Source organism: Centropristis striata, chromosome 16, assembly GCF_030273125.1.
Source record: "Centropristis striata isolate RG_2023a ecotype Rhode Island chromosome 16, C.striata_1.0, whole genome shotgun sequence".
In the NCBI taxonomy this organism is placed as follows: domain Eukaryota; kingdom Metazoa; phylum Chordata; class Actinopteri; order Perciformes; family Serranidae; genus Centropristis; species Centropristis striata.
The window spans coordinates 28,774,563-28,789,473 of record NC_081532.1 but is presented as its reverse complement, the minus strand read 5'-3'; the positions used below and the strand labels follow the sequence as shown (position 1 = coordinate 28,789,473).

The 14,911-nt window shown below is 39.7% G+C and overlaps 1 protein-coding gene across 1 annotated transcript; it reads right to left on the bottom strand.

Annotated features, from left to right (window-relative positions):
- Positions 1–1,277: 1,277 nt before the first annotated feature.
- Positions 1,278–13,999, bottom strand: pkdccb (protein kinase domain containing, cytoplasmic b). The gene is made up of 7 exons (XM_059353415.1): positions 13,310–13,999; positions 12,089–12,223; positions 9,187–9,458; positions 8,757–8,836; positions 8,342–8,449; positions 3,374–3,550; positions 1,278–1,413 (listed from the first exon to the last, which is right to left on the bottom strand). Exons 1-7 carry the CDS (start codon positions 13,895–13,897, stop codon positions 1,307–1,309), a joined length of 1,467 nt encoding a protein of 488 aa, XP_059209398.1. The 5' UTR covers positions 13,898–13,999; the 3' UTR covers positions 1,278–1,306.
- Between the last annotated feature and the right edge of the window lie 912 nt (positions 14,000–14,911).

Genomic DNA, 14,911 nt, shown 5'->3' with positions numbered 1-14,911 from the left:
TGCAGTCCTGCCCTTATCTCAACCTCAACCGGCTCCTCCTGGCAGGCACAGATGGCAAGTCCATTCGTGTGCAAACCACAGATTGAGCTCTGATTGTCCTGATGACTGCCTTTGTCTTACAGTAATGCCCCCTCTCTCACCATGAGAAAGGGACGGTAAGTAAGCTAATTTACATGTATTAATTAAGGCTCATAATGAGCTCAGCATGACAGGGCATTTGAATGCATTCCTCTGGTATTGTGCAAACTCTGCGGAGCTCCGTAGGTTTGCAGTCTCGCCCATTCAGATGAGCAACGGATTGTAGATGCGGGGGCACGCGAGCAGATAAAGGATTTAAAACACACACAAAACCAGGTCAGTATACACATGCAGGTTTCACCTCCCCCACTGAAACACACACGAAGGTGCTAATGAGAAATAAACAGGCTGTTAGTTAAAGGTAGACTTAATGAAATAAAAATGCAAATGACCACAAGAAGTAGAAACAATACATTTATATAATTACAAAATTGTAAAACTGTACAATTACAATAAGTGAAGTATAAAAAAACACTGATGTGAATAATTTTTCATTGAAAATAAAAGTTTCACCCACAAGGTGCACGTAAGCTATAATGCACAATCATGTAAGAGCAATTACATTTCATTCGATCACATAAATATTTATGGACTAAGCAATATAAACTAAGTTTACAAAAAGTATGTAAAAACAGACTGCTCCGGAATGGTTTTAATCATCTTTGCTCATTGTTGATGTGGAAATGCTTACATGGTTGTTGCCATCTCATACCACAGCGCAGCTAAGCCAGGGAACCATGAAAAAACAGCCGCAACCTCAGCGCATTAACATCAAAGTGTATTTGTATAAGAGCTTGTTTTCTTTTCTCGTCCTCAGGCTTCAAACGCTGAGCTGCAGCGGCTGTTCTTATTACCTCCTTGGCTTAAAAATCCTACGATGGGGACCCAGCCTCACAACGAAAGCCAACACACATGGCAAATAAAGACAAGGTAGAAAAAAAACAACATGTCGAGGGCACAAGGCTCTCCCTCCTTAATTGTACCTGAAGGGAAATCCCTTTAAATAGTAGTTGGCAGAGGCAATGAGCTGGCAGGCAGATCAAACAGTCACTGAGCAGAAGCCCTATAAATACATCACATTCACTTGCCTCACTTCAAACGCCTCCTTCTCAGCCCGGCCTCTACGCTCCTCCTGCAAATCTGCAGAGCCGAGCAACATGTTCACCAGGAGGACTCATCTTAAGCGCAACACACGACTGAAACAGGAGAGCTCTGTTTGGTCCTCGTGTCACACAGTGGGAGTTTCGGGAGCTTTGGTTTTCTTCACGTACACCTCTGACGTCCCATCAGGCACCAGATGACTGAAGCTGCTCCTGAAAGAGGCCAGGAGGCGACCTGCAAAGTACGGGAAAAAAAAAAAAAGAGGGGAAAATTTGCCTGTTAAACACATCTGCAACATCAATAAAGTAACACGTCTTGACTTGATATCCTTCATAACGGTATACATTTCAACTTTTCAGAGCGTCATCAAAAAATTAAAAGAGCAGCAGCTGAGAATGTTTACTCAGAAGTCTTAGTCAGACATGATTTTGTGGGTAATTATATGTGCTTATTATAGAGCACTTTAAGTATTTGGCTGGTTAAGTTCATGTAATGAGTTCCACAGACTGAAGTGAGCTGGAACATGTATGACCAGCAATTTGATAGAAAGATAAAAATAACTTTTGTGGTTTCTATAGAGGAAATTAAAGCACTTTTCAAGGTGCCTAAATCAAACATTTTCAAACTCTTAAGGCCTTTATTATCACATATAGATTTTCCACAGCAATTAAACAATGTTGTCTTTTTGTTTATTCGACCAGCCCTCGTATTAAATTTGACTGTGTTTTGATCCTAATTATTTAATTCTTGCTCATTTTCAGGGTAAGCCCCTGATCACACAGATGTATCTCTAAAAACCATTGACTTCCTGTGATACAGAGTGCCTGGCATGCACTCCTTGCACATTGTGTTTTTCTAGCAGTATAAAGATAAAAATGTTCTCAACTTTCTAGTCCCTCGCTTGTAAATGTCCTACTTGGTCCAGGCTGCCAATCACATCAAGCAAGAGGCGGGCTTCACTTCTTTACCATTTCTTGCTTTAATGTTGCAGAGGAAAGGTTGATATTGACGGTATTTAATTATGATCATTTATATAATTAAATGTAGCTGTTGGACTGTGGGTAGCTCCACAGACACACCAGGCTGTTTTAAGCCTATGATGCATCTCAGCTTAATCACCCCCTAATAAATCAACAGGACTTACCTAGTTATGACTATTTTTTTTTGGTTTACATGGAACACCAGATTATGTTGAAAAATCAAGCATTTACAAAAGGAGCTCATATTTGCATTCCAGTAGTGGAATGTAAGTACATTTTCCCAAATTGTACTTAAGTACAGTACTTAAGTACAATTTGGAGGTACTTGTACTTTACTTGAGTTTTTCCATTTTATGTTACTTTATACTTCTACTCTACAACATTTTAGAGGCAAATATTGTACTTTTTACTCCACTACATTTAGCTGACAGCTTTAGCTCCTTTTCAGGTCGAGATTTAACATGAAAAACATGATTAATTAAAAGACTTTTAAATTAATCCTCATAACAGTATATTAAGTAGATAAAATAAGCGCTTTCTTTACAAAATTGAAAAGCTTACATACATGCATCAATACAAATAATCTAATATTTTTGCAATAAATATACCAATATGAGTAGGTTTATTCTGCATAACGAATACTTTTACTTTTGAAGCTATAAGTACATTTTGATGCCAATACTTTTGTACTTTTACTTCAGTAAGTTTTGTATGCAGGAGTTTTACTTGCAGTGGAGTAATTTCACAGTGTGGTAATAGTCTTTTTACTTAAGTAAAGGACCTGAATACTTCTTCTACCACTGGACAAAATGCGATTCTGCATTAAGCATTGTGGTGCTGCAGTGATGTCCCAGCCCACAAATCATATTCTACAAACTTAGGACAGAAATCTTTGGTACAGAGTTTATACTGACTTTGGGGTGACCTGTCTCTTTAAGAGTCTGGATTATAAAAAAATGAGAAAAAACAGAAAAAAAGTTCTTATAATTGTAACTATGCAGGACTTTTACTTGCAGTGGAGTAATTTCACAGTGGCGTATTAGTACTTTTACTTAAGGGATCTGAATACTTCTTCTTGGTCCTTACTTTGAAATATAACGGTTCAAATTCCCATTCATTCATGACTTCCCAAACTTCAAAGATGACCACTGAACATCTGGAACATCTTCCACACTGAGGAAAATAAAAAGAAATCAATCGGCAGCTTTACTAACCTGTCCACGTCTTCTGCCCGGTCAGAGTGAAGCTGTTGCACTGAGAGTGGGAGTTACAGATGTACGCTGCCTCTCTGGCGCTGTGGACCGACAGCACGCAGCCCTGCTGACTGTAGGACGGCCAGCAGCGGTACTCGGCGTTCCCAGAGGTCCCCATGCCTCGCATCACGGTGTAATCTAACCACAAGAGGAGGAGACGCCACTTCAATACATGAGGCTACTGAAAGATTTTGAAGTGCTCTCTGAGGATCAGATGAAAGTTTAATGGACCCTTCGGGGAAACTGAAACCATGCAGCATAGAATAAAGAGAATACAGATAAAAACATGAAGAAGAAAGAGAAAACAGGTTGAAGGTGAAGATACAGCCTCTTTTTCATGCAGTCAAAAGGGATGCCTGATAGGGTTGAGACTGACAGGTTTAAAGGTAAAAAGATGCATTATTTTTTATGATATCAAGTTATGCATTTTCTAGGAGCAATAGCTGAACAATTTATTGGACTAGTGCAATATTTGTTAAGGTAAAATATGCGTCAAAATCAGTGGTGGAAAGTAACTAAGTACATTTTCCTCAAGTACTGTACTTGAGTACAAGTTTGAGGTACTTGTACTTGAGTATTTCCATTTTATGTAACTTTTCACTACATTTTTAGGCAAGTATTGTACTTTTTACTCCACTACATTTAGCTGACAGCTTTAGTTACTTAACAGGTCGAGATTTAACATAAAATATATGACCAATTTAAAGTGATTAGACTTTTTTTGAAATTTTATCTTATAACAGTATATTAAGTAATTAAATGAGCCATGTCTTTACAAAATGAAAACGCTGTTTGCTTACACAAAAGCATTAATACAAATAATGTAATAATATATGTGGATTATATAAAACAATCTGAGTGGGTCCATTCTGCATAACGAGTACTTTTACTTTTGATACTTTAAGTACATTTTGATGCTGATACATTTGTACTTTTACTTCAGTAAGTTTTGAATGCAGGACTTTTACTTGTAGTGGAGTAATTTCACAGTGTGGTATTAATACTTTTACTTAAGGGATCGGAATACTTCTTCCACCACCAGACAAAATACCGTTCTGCATTAAGTATTGTGCTGCTGCAGTGATGTCCCAGCCCACAAATCATATTCTACAAACTTAGGACAGAAATCTTTGGTACAGAGTTTATACTGACTTTGGGGTGACCTGTCTCTTTAAGAGACTGGATTATAAAAAAGTGAGAAAAAAAAAGAAAAAAAAGTTGTTATAATTGTTACTTCCCAGAGCCAAGATTACGTCTTCAAATAACTTGTTTGCCTCACCAAAACCTAAAAATATTTAATTTACTTTTACAAGAGCGAAAGAAAAAAACCCCCAGAAAATCCTCACAACTAAGAAGCTGGAACCACAAAACCTTTCAACCAAACATCAAAATAGTTGCACTTTTTTCTTGTTATTAAAAGTGTTTATGCCAACTCAGAACCTTATCTGTCTATCGGAGTTTTTTCCTGTAAAAAATCTGACACCGTTTTGAGCTTTTCTCTAACAAGCTATAGCTCCACAGTGAAAAATCTCTCCGCTCCACCTTCCACCATCAACATTTGTGTTACATTCATCATTATAACTCTTTCAGTCAGACTTCTTGTGGATCTGGCCTTAAATCATCTGCTACACATTAGCAGGAGCCATGAGAAAGAAGTATGCACTCATATGCCTGCACACATACACACACATGCTAGCACACACACACACACAACCACACACACACCGGAGCAGGACAAAAGCCCAGTGTGTGCGTCCGTACGGAGGAGGCACACTGTTACAAACTGTTAACCTTCCTAAATGGCAGGAGCCGGTGTGTGTGTGTGTGGGGGTATTGTTAAGAGGAAAAGGACACGAGGATCTGCCTTCTGGGTTTGAGCAAAGGGAACAAGGAGAAGGAGTGTTTTGAGGATCCTTCTCAGGGGAGAAAAAAAATGAGGCCTGTTGGGGAGCTGAAGGGTGGCAGGCCTCAGCTGTCGAGGAGACAGAGACGTATGAATATAAGCTCTTTGTGTTTAAGAAGAAGGACGGGAAAACAGACTTCCTGTCAGATTAACATGAAGAATTATTGACGACCGTGCTCATGCAGGTCCTGAGTGAATTTGCCTTCTTGCACACAGCTATTACTTTCAATAACGGCCATTTTTAGAAAACTACGTTTTAAACAGGCCTCCACCTTCAAATCACAAATGATCTCAGCTGTGGAAAAGTTACATCCACATTACCGATGAATCTCCATCTGTCAGCAATTTCAAATTAAGACTTGATGAGCGTCTTTCTCACTCATGCACACACACTCGCTGTGTTTCGTCTTGGAGCTGTGTGTTGCCATTTGGCTCCTTTTATCAAGTTTAGCTGCGTCTTTGGCTGCAATTCTCTTTTTTCTCCCTGTTAGGGGAGACTTATTAATGAGCACATGTGTTTTTTAATACACCATTGCACCATCTTCGCCTCTCCCATTTGGTTGTTCAGTCATTTAGGGCAAGTGTGAAATATGTTGTGTTTTTTTGCTTTTCTTGCGGAGAGTTAGATGAGGAGATTATTCCCTTCTGTTTTCACTCTAAATATGAAGTTATGACGCTAGCAGCTGGTTAGCTTAGCTTAGAGTAAAGACTAGAAAAATGAAAGCCTGGCTCTGCCTAACTGTATAAAAATCCACCTACGACCACCTCTAAAGCTCATTAATAACCATGCTGAGTCCCGTCCTTTTTTGGTAGAGACAGCTTGGCAAGCTTGGCACAGGCACAACCTCGGTCAGGGTACTTGGATATGCTATATGCTAAGCTAATTTATGTAAAGGAAAAGAAAATAGTTAAAAGATGTGGCTTTATGACCTTAAAAAGAGACACTCAACACCCAGACTATGTCACAATACTCACTGACACATTACATTGTATATATTCACATCTTAGGTTAGCTAATGTTAGCAAAAGACAACTAGCTTGTTAACGTATGGCTACATCCTGTTAGGAGTTAGCATTAGCCTGGTTTGCCAAGTTTGCTTGGAAAAGCACAGATGGGCTGGTTGCTGATTTATTTTTAAAGTGACATTAATTATTGTAAGGCAGAAAAGATCAAGTCTAATTTCTTTGACTGGATTATCCCTGTAGGCTAACGCTATATGCCGCTAAACAGTGATTTTTTTGTTTAATATATTTGGATAAAGACAACCTCCAGTGGTGGGATGTAACTGCGCAAATTTACTCAAGTACTTTACTTAAGTACAATTTTGAGGTACTTGTACTTTACTTGAGTATTTCCATTTTATGAAACTTTTTACTTCTACTCCACTACATTTTTTACTGTAATTTTTACTCCACTACATTGAGCTGACAGTTTTAGTCATTTTTCAGGTCGAGATTTAAAATAAAAACATGAACAATTTAAAGTGATTTGACTTCTTTTTTTTTTTTTAACTAAATCTTAAAACAGTATATTAAGTAGTTAAATGAGCCCTGTCTTTACAAAAGTAAAACACTTACATAAAGCATCAATACAAATAATCTAATAATATATTTAGGTTATATAAAACCATCTGAGTGGGTCCATTCTGCATAACAGGTAATTTTACTTGATTCTAATACTTTTGTACTTTTACTCCAATGAGTTTTGAATGCAGGACTTTTACTTGTAGTGGAGTAATTTCACGGTGTAGTATTAGTACTTTTACTTAAGTAAGGGATCTGAATACTTTTTCCACCACTGACAACTTCTAGCATCCCAACAGGAAAAGTACAGTAGTCCTGCTTGCAGCATCTAAATGGCTTAACAAAACAGTGTTGCCATTTTTGGTCAAGTGGGTCAGCCAATTAAAACATTATACCCTGTTTGTTTAATCAGTTAAAAAAACGATAAAAATGATGATGTACTGTTTATTTGGCTGGTAGCAGTAACTTACTAAAGCTTTGGGGACAACCAGCAGAGGCTTTTATCAGTCTTTTCAACAAACAAGATATAACATGTTAATTAGTGAGCTTTAAAAGGTGCGGTAGGCAGACTGTTTAAGAGCCGTATCCAGTCTGTATGAGAAGTTAGGTGAACCGTCTGCTATCTGCATACAACCTCTGTTTCAACAAACCCCCCCGATATGGCGATTTAATACACACACATATTTTCGGGTCTTATCACACACACTTAGCAGCGGCAGCAGCAGCAGGGTTGACTCATGGCACCTCCTTGTTAAACCAGAACATTCCCCTCCTGGTGTCAGCCTCAGCGCCCAGGCCTCTTTACCCTGAATCTGTGATTAAATTCACAAAGTGCTGCTATATAAACAGTCCAGCATCTGGGGGGACGGAAAATCTCACCACAGGAACGCAGCCAGTCATTCTGTTATTAATATTTCATAGAGCTGAGAGGAGAGGAGCGGCGGGAGGGGGGCTACAGTGGACTGAGAGGAGGCGAGTTGGAGAGAAGAAAAGTGAAAGACTTTCAGCGCTTATAACTAAAATGGGGACGACAGGCTCGCAAAAAAGTACTTTACATGACTATTTTGAAAGGCAACAGTTTGTTTCGGAGTTTTTTAAATGTAAAAAACTCAAAACTTGGACAAAAAGTCTCTCCATGACCCTGAAAGCCCAAACAGAATAACTTGATGTAATTCCAGCACTGTTTTTTTAAATGAACGCCGACTGTGCTTTCTGAGCCAGAGACATGCAGGATTAATCCCACTTTGTTGGTCTTGTCCTCTCATTCCAGCTGCCTAATAAACCTGTCAAAACAGCCTGAGCTGGAGAAACACCCCCCACCCTTTCATTTTTTTAAAGATACAAAATGAAAACAGAGGTGTAGACTGTCTGAGCTTTCTCTCTCTCTTAAAAAAAAAGGAGGGGGATGAAAAAAAGGAGAAGCAAGCATTCTCTCCAAGAAGAAAAGGGTCTACAAGAGGGCCCACTGTACTTTATAAAAAGCAGCCTTCATTCCATGATACCTCTGATTATTGATGGAGGCAGGTTGTCCAGGTGCAGGCCAGACTTGTAGAGGAGGAGGATGTGTTCAAAGGCTTCCAGCGTTTGATTGATGTCAGCTTTCAGCTCCCCTGGACACACACAATGCATTCAAATCTAGTAAAACATCTACAGGCATAAAGTCATACGACCATAAATGGATGATTTGTTTTCCTTCACTTTGCCTCTCCCTTCTAATCCTCAAGTCGTGTGATCTCAGCAGATAACAAATTGCATTCACTACTTGTTACATGTCATGGAGCATCTTGTCGAGCTCATTAAAAGAAGAGCTTAAAACGGAGGCATGTCATTACACGACTGCAATAATGGAATGATTTGCTTTCTGATCTCCAACAACAGCGAACGTCCCCGTCGTGTCAAGACGTCTCTCGTCCTCACCTGTGGAGTTCATGATGTGGTCTACCAGGTGTGTGAAGCCGGGCGGGGCCTGGTGAGGCAGCAGGTAGGTGAAAAAATACCTGGGGCAAAGGCAAAGACAACACAGTCAGGAAGACAGAAAGACAGACAGACAAGTCCCATCACATAGTTCCTACAGAACATGACATGTCTCACACTGGTGTTAAAACAAACAGTCCATAAAGCTGTCGGTTTTAAACAGAAAATACTCTTCTTTTTTCCACTCAAACTATCAATTTATTCATCACACCTCCATCAAATTGCAGATCTCCAGCTGTATGTCTTTAGCATCAACAATTTAAGGAGGATTTTAGGAGTCGGCTGGGCCTGTTCTTAAACAATCATCCCTCTAGCTGCTGCTCCATCCATCCATCACACGCCTATCAGCTCGTAAAACTGTCACTTCTCTTACCTATAGGCGTTGTAAATGTTCCTCTTCTCATTCAAGCCCTCACACACTCCCTGCGCCGAGCACGGCAGAGTGAAGTTTCTGTGTGGAAACTGGAGGGTGCAGTCTGAGTCCCTCTGACAGGAAGTCTCCTCCGCACTGGCGTCGTCCAGGTCTGTGAGCTTCAGCTCTCCGGACACGGTGACAAACTGCCGGGGCTGGAAGTCCAGCAGAGCCACGGAGCCCAGAGGAGACTGAGACAGGAAGTGGAGCAGTCTAACCAGGTCCAGACACACCTGGGAAGAGATCAGACATGCCAAAACCTGATCAGTTGGACGGAAATGATGAATACTGAAATGTTTTTGCATCAAACTCCAAGGCTGTACACAAAGTAAATATGACAAATCATAAGTTAATATACCAATATACCAACATATACAAAATAGTAAACATAAAAGATAGTAAACAGGGTTAGAACTTAAAAATAAAAAGTGAACAGTAAAGGGTGACATACAGTCATGGAAAAAATTATTACACCACCCTTGTTTTCTCTTTGCTTTCTTGTTCATTTAATGCCTGGTACAATGAAAGGTACATTTGCATGGACAAATATAATGATAACAACAAAAATAGCTCATAATAGTTTAATTTAAGAGCTGATATCGATAATGATCTTGGTTATTATCAAGAAAACCATGAAAATGTCTAGATATCAGCTCTTAAATTAAACTCTTATGAGCTATTTTTGTTGTTATCATTATATTTGTCGAAACAAATGTACCTTTAGTTTTACCAGGCAAATAAAATGAAAAAGAAATTGAACAAAATGGTCTAATATTTTTTCCATGTCTTTATTGTCCCTTTTACTCCTAAAATGTTCTTACTATAAGTCATTTATATACGTATAATGAGCACCACAAGCAAAAATGCCATATAGTTCTATTATCTTAAAGATAAGGCGACATCTCTACATGCAATATCTTCAATAATCTGCAACTCCCACCAAAACAAATCAAGATTGATGAATAGAAATAGAGGTAAGAGGAAAAATATATTTTATTGATTTGGGGTCGAACTGTCCCTTTAACAGAAATTAGTGAATTGCATGCTTCCCTCCAAATTCCTGCCACTTGTTGTCAAATAAAAGCCTTTAAAAAAAAAGTTGGAATGAGCGATACATTCTTGGTGGTCAAGCTAAACACGGACTTGTTTTTCCCTGAAAAGGTGACATGTTGAACAATGTAATTAAGTTTTATTATATTGCTAAAAATGGTAAAATATAAAAAACCTTCAGTCTCGCAAAAACCCTGTTATTCGCTTTTAAGACGTTTCACCAGCCACATTTGCAAGCCATTTCCTGAGACTGCTTTTATAGTTCTCTTTAAATCCTACAATAAAACAGAAAGAGAAAATAAGTGGGCTACTAAAGGCAACATAAAGGCATTAGCCACACACTGACAGAGCATGAAATGATTCTGTCACACTACAAACATAGCTGCAGTGTTAGGTAATGCTCCGAGTCTCCTGGACGTCACTTGGTCGGGATCGAAGCTCTGTAATAACAGGGCTGGCTGAAACCGAACACCCCCGGATTACTGTAGCCTGCGCAGATGCAACGTAGCTGAAAGGGGCCGAGCAGCTCCAGGGGGGTATTATGAACGGCTATTTGGGTGATGCAGCAAAATGAGGCCCATAGTTGAGATGATACTCGCAGACTGTGATGTTACTTTTGCTAATCCATAAACAAAGCATGCACGCTCTGACATTTTTTTCCTCTTTCGGCCATTCTTTCTTTCTCTTTCAAACACATCCATGCGTGAGCACACACATGCTTGGATCCCTGGAGTGTAAATTCAGCCTCTGTCGACTCCCACTGTGAGCATACCTGTGATGGGGGTTGACTAAAACTCAGTATGTGTGTGTGTGTGAGACGGATGACATGACATTCCTCGCCTGCAGTGGATTAACTCCAGGACCCATCTCCATTCCAGCCCTGGCCTGATCAAATACACTGAGGGACAGATGTCAGACCTCCAGGAGTTTCAAATGTCCGTCTTTCTCGTCTCTCCTGCCAAGAGCAGCGATGGCTTGCACATGCATAACGTGCAAATATGTGCAAGGCAGATTTTTGATGACCAGAAAATAAACTGGCAATAACTTTTTTTATAATCGAATCATCACTTCATCATGTTTGACATTGTCATGCTTCTTAACCCTCCTGTAATGTTGCAGGTCAAATTGACCCATTTCAAAGTAAAAAAAATAAAAATACTTAAAAGTATTTTTCGGGATTTAACATCTTCTGCTTGGCTTGTAATCAACATATAAAATGAAAAAGGTTGATTTCACACATTTGCATGTTTATATTACATAGATACTGATGTGACTCGTGGCCTTTTTTATAATTTTATGGTAGTGCTTTCCAATGTACATAAAAGTTTTAACATGCATTTCTTTTAATGAAAAACGAGTGAATTACCCTCATTGAACCATGATCAGTGAGAGGTAAAGAACACCATTGCACTAAATATTGATTGAGATGGTTTGTAATGGGGTTATTAATGAAATATAAACAATGTTTATTGGGATTTTTAGGTTTCTGACACTTTTGGATAAATAAACATCATGCTGTTCCTGAGACACGAACATAACAGGAGGGTTCTTGCCTACATTATTTGTCCTGCATGATAATAAAGGGAATAGCTTTGGATTTTTGCACTGTTGGTGTGGTAACATAGCATTTAAAAGATGTTTCTTTGTGCTTTGGCAAATTACAGTGTTTTTTTTCATTATTCACTGAGATTTTATGTATCAATAATGGGCAGATTAATCAACAATGAAAATAATCTTAAATTGCAGCCCTGCAGCGTGCAGTGAGATAAATGAAAAAGGCATGTGTATCGACAGCTGAAACCAACGTGCTTACCCTGAATCTGTCCTCCCAGGGGCTCTGCAGCAGCTGGATCATCTGGAGAGGATTCCCCTGCTCCAGAATCACTGTGACTCTCCCCCCCTCTCCTCCTCTTCCTCCTGCTGCATCTCCTGCACAGTGACCTTTGAGCTGTGGAAGTTAGGAATAACTGAGGGTTAGACACGGTGAAATGCATTTAAACTCTGAGATATAGGAGAATGCAAAAAGTGTTCAAAGTTCTCAAGAAATGGTTGCACTGAGAGGACACGATGTTCTGCCAGACGTGCTCTCTGCTGCAGACTTGTGACAGGAAAATCACATTAGCCTGGAGGGGAATTTTCTTGTCTGTACACTTGTGAAATTAATCAATTGAGCTGTTGGACACACGGCTGTCACACGACTGCTGTAGAAAAGTAAAAAAAAACAACAACCACCCCGTCCGGTTTAATTCAAACTAGTTCTAAATTGGGCAGTAATGGTTTGAGTGAATAAACTCTGTGGGGGTTTCAGATGCTACCAGGGATAGTGGAGGGGACAGAGGCACATTGTCTGCTCTTGCCAAACTGGACCCAAAGGTCAGAAGAGGGTCAGTGAATTTAATTTAATTACATGGGAGAGCCAGTGAGGCCTTTCATCCAGTTCACTGTGTGTGAGACAAAGGAAAATGTGAGCAGGGATACATGGATTATGGAAAATCTTAATAATATTCCAGCTCAAGAGTTTAAAAGTGAGCAGCAGCTTATAACGCACTGCATTCTTTGACTGGCAGGATTCTACAAATCCACCATTTGATTAGACTTTTGATTCAATTCAATTTATGTTTTAAACTTTTTTCCAGCACTGAAGGCTGTGCCATTGAGTTTCTCTTGGTAAAGAGTAACAGATTGTTGCTTTTATGACCAATAACTCTCATTTACAGTTAAAAATGTTCATGTAAAAAGATAGGCCACATGGTATCAAGTGATATAACGGTCATATTTTGTGTAATGTACCACACAAAGGCCTAACTGTCAAACTGAAGATTTTTATTTCAATATTCTAAATTGAACGCCGATTTTGAGCGATTTTCAATTAAGAACAGACATGTTGACGACTCTTCTTCATTCCAACAGCTTTGCATTAAAATATGCTGTCAACTGTAAACTAAATCTGACATTTAGACAGTAGCCTTACCTATTTTAGTGTATAAAACCGTTTTAAACTATGCACACAAGGCAGACAGAGGGAGCACTTTACCTTGATGACGTTTGGATGCTGCAGCCTCTGCAACAGCACTATTTCTTTCTTCAACTTGTAAGAAACGAGCTCTCGGCAGCCTCGAGGGTCCTTAAAATCCTCCACACACTTGCCCATGTCTATCCCCTGCTCGTTGACCAGTTTTAAGGCCACGGGCTGACCGCCGGCCAGATTCACTTTGACAACCAGTTTGGTGTATCCAGAGCCGAGGACCTCCAGCGCCTGCATGTCCACCAGAGAGTCGCAGCCCATTTCATCCATATGCGCTTTCCTGGAGCCATGCGTGATCTCATTCCACAGACTGTAATCCAGAGTCGAGTCTTGCGTTTGATCATGTTGGAGAGAAAGTCGACTTTTATCGCCATCAGCAGGTAAAAGCAGCGGAATAATTTCTTTGCGTCTCTCGTTGAGTTGGTGAATCAACGCCCCGCGGAGCGACTCCTCATCACCAGCAACAGTTGCATTGGAAAAGTGAGATATTCTCGCTCCAAACTGCTGCACGCTGCTAATCAGGAGTGACACCAGAATAGAAAGAACCACGAAAGCCAGGAGGGCAGCCGCGCGTAAAGAGTTGCCCATCCCGGGCATGTTCCTCTCGTGGCACGGCTCTGCTGCTGCTGGAAGGACGCACAGCCGCAGGCTCGGACCGCCGCTCAGCTCCAAGTGAAAGGACTCCTGACTTTTCTGCAGGAGAAGTGATCAGCTCCTTGTTTCCACCTCCCCGGGAACTCCCTCTAGAGGTGTGTCCTGTCCGCTCGTAACTTTACACCCTCCGAACAACTTCGCAGGAGAGCTCGACCTCATGTTGTCACTCAATCCGCGTGTTAAAGCGCTGTCCGCAGCTGATTCACAGCAGCAATCAGAGCACAGGCCCAATAATAAACTGCTTTAGTAAACAAAGACACATAATCATTAACCCCCACTGAACCCCAGGGCGTTTTAGGGCGTCTTTTCTTTTCTTTTTTAAAATCTTTTTACATTTTATGCAATGTGGTCTTGTATTTCACTGCAGTATATAAGTCCTGCAGCTCTGTGGAATCAGCACAATCATAGTCAGAAATGCAAATAACAAAAAATGTCTTCGATGCAGAATAGCAGCTATGACATAAAATCATCAAAAATGAAAAAACGCAAGTTGAATTTCTCTGATAAAAAAAATGGAATAAAACAAAATTTATATAAACAACACTTTCCCACGTGCCCACAAGTTTCATGGATATTGGGGGAAATTGTGTCTCCAAATGCTATACATTTTAAACAGTTTGCATTTTTACAACCTCTACTTACAGCTTTTCCTGTCCTCTCCCCTCTGCTCTGTGTAAACAGATTTTCAGTGAATATTTATCTGACTTAATGACTTTGGTGCAGAATAACAGTTATGACATAAATTATCCAAAATGAAAAAACGCAAGTTGAATTTCTCTGATAAATTTTTTTTTTTTAAATTGGGATAAAATGGAATTGGATATGGATATTGTTCAAAATGCTATACATTTTGAACAATTTGCACAATTTTCAACCAGTGAATATTTGTTACGTGACCGTTTCTCTCAGCAGAATCAAGCATGGCTATTCCAATTTTTCTTTTTGGAAATGTTTTAA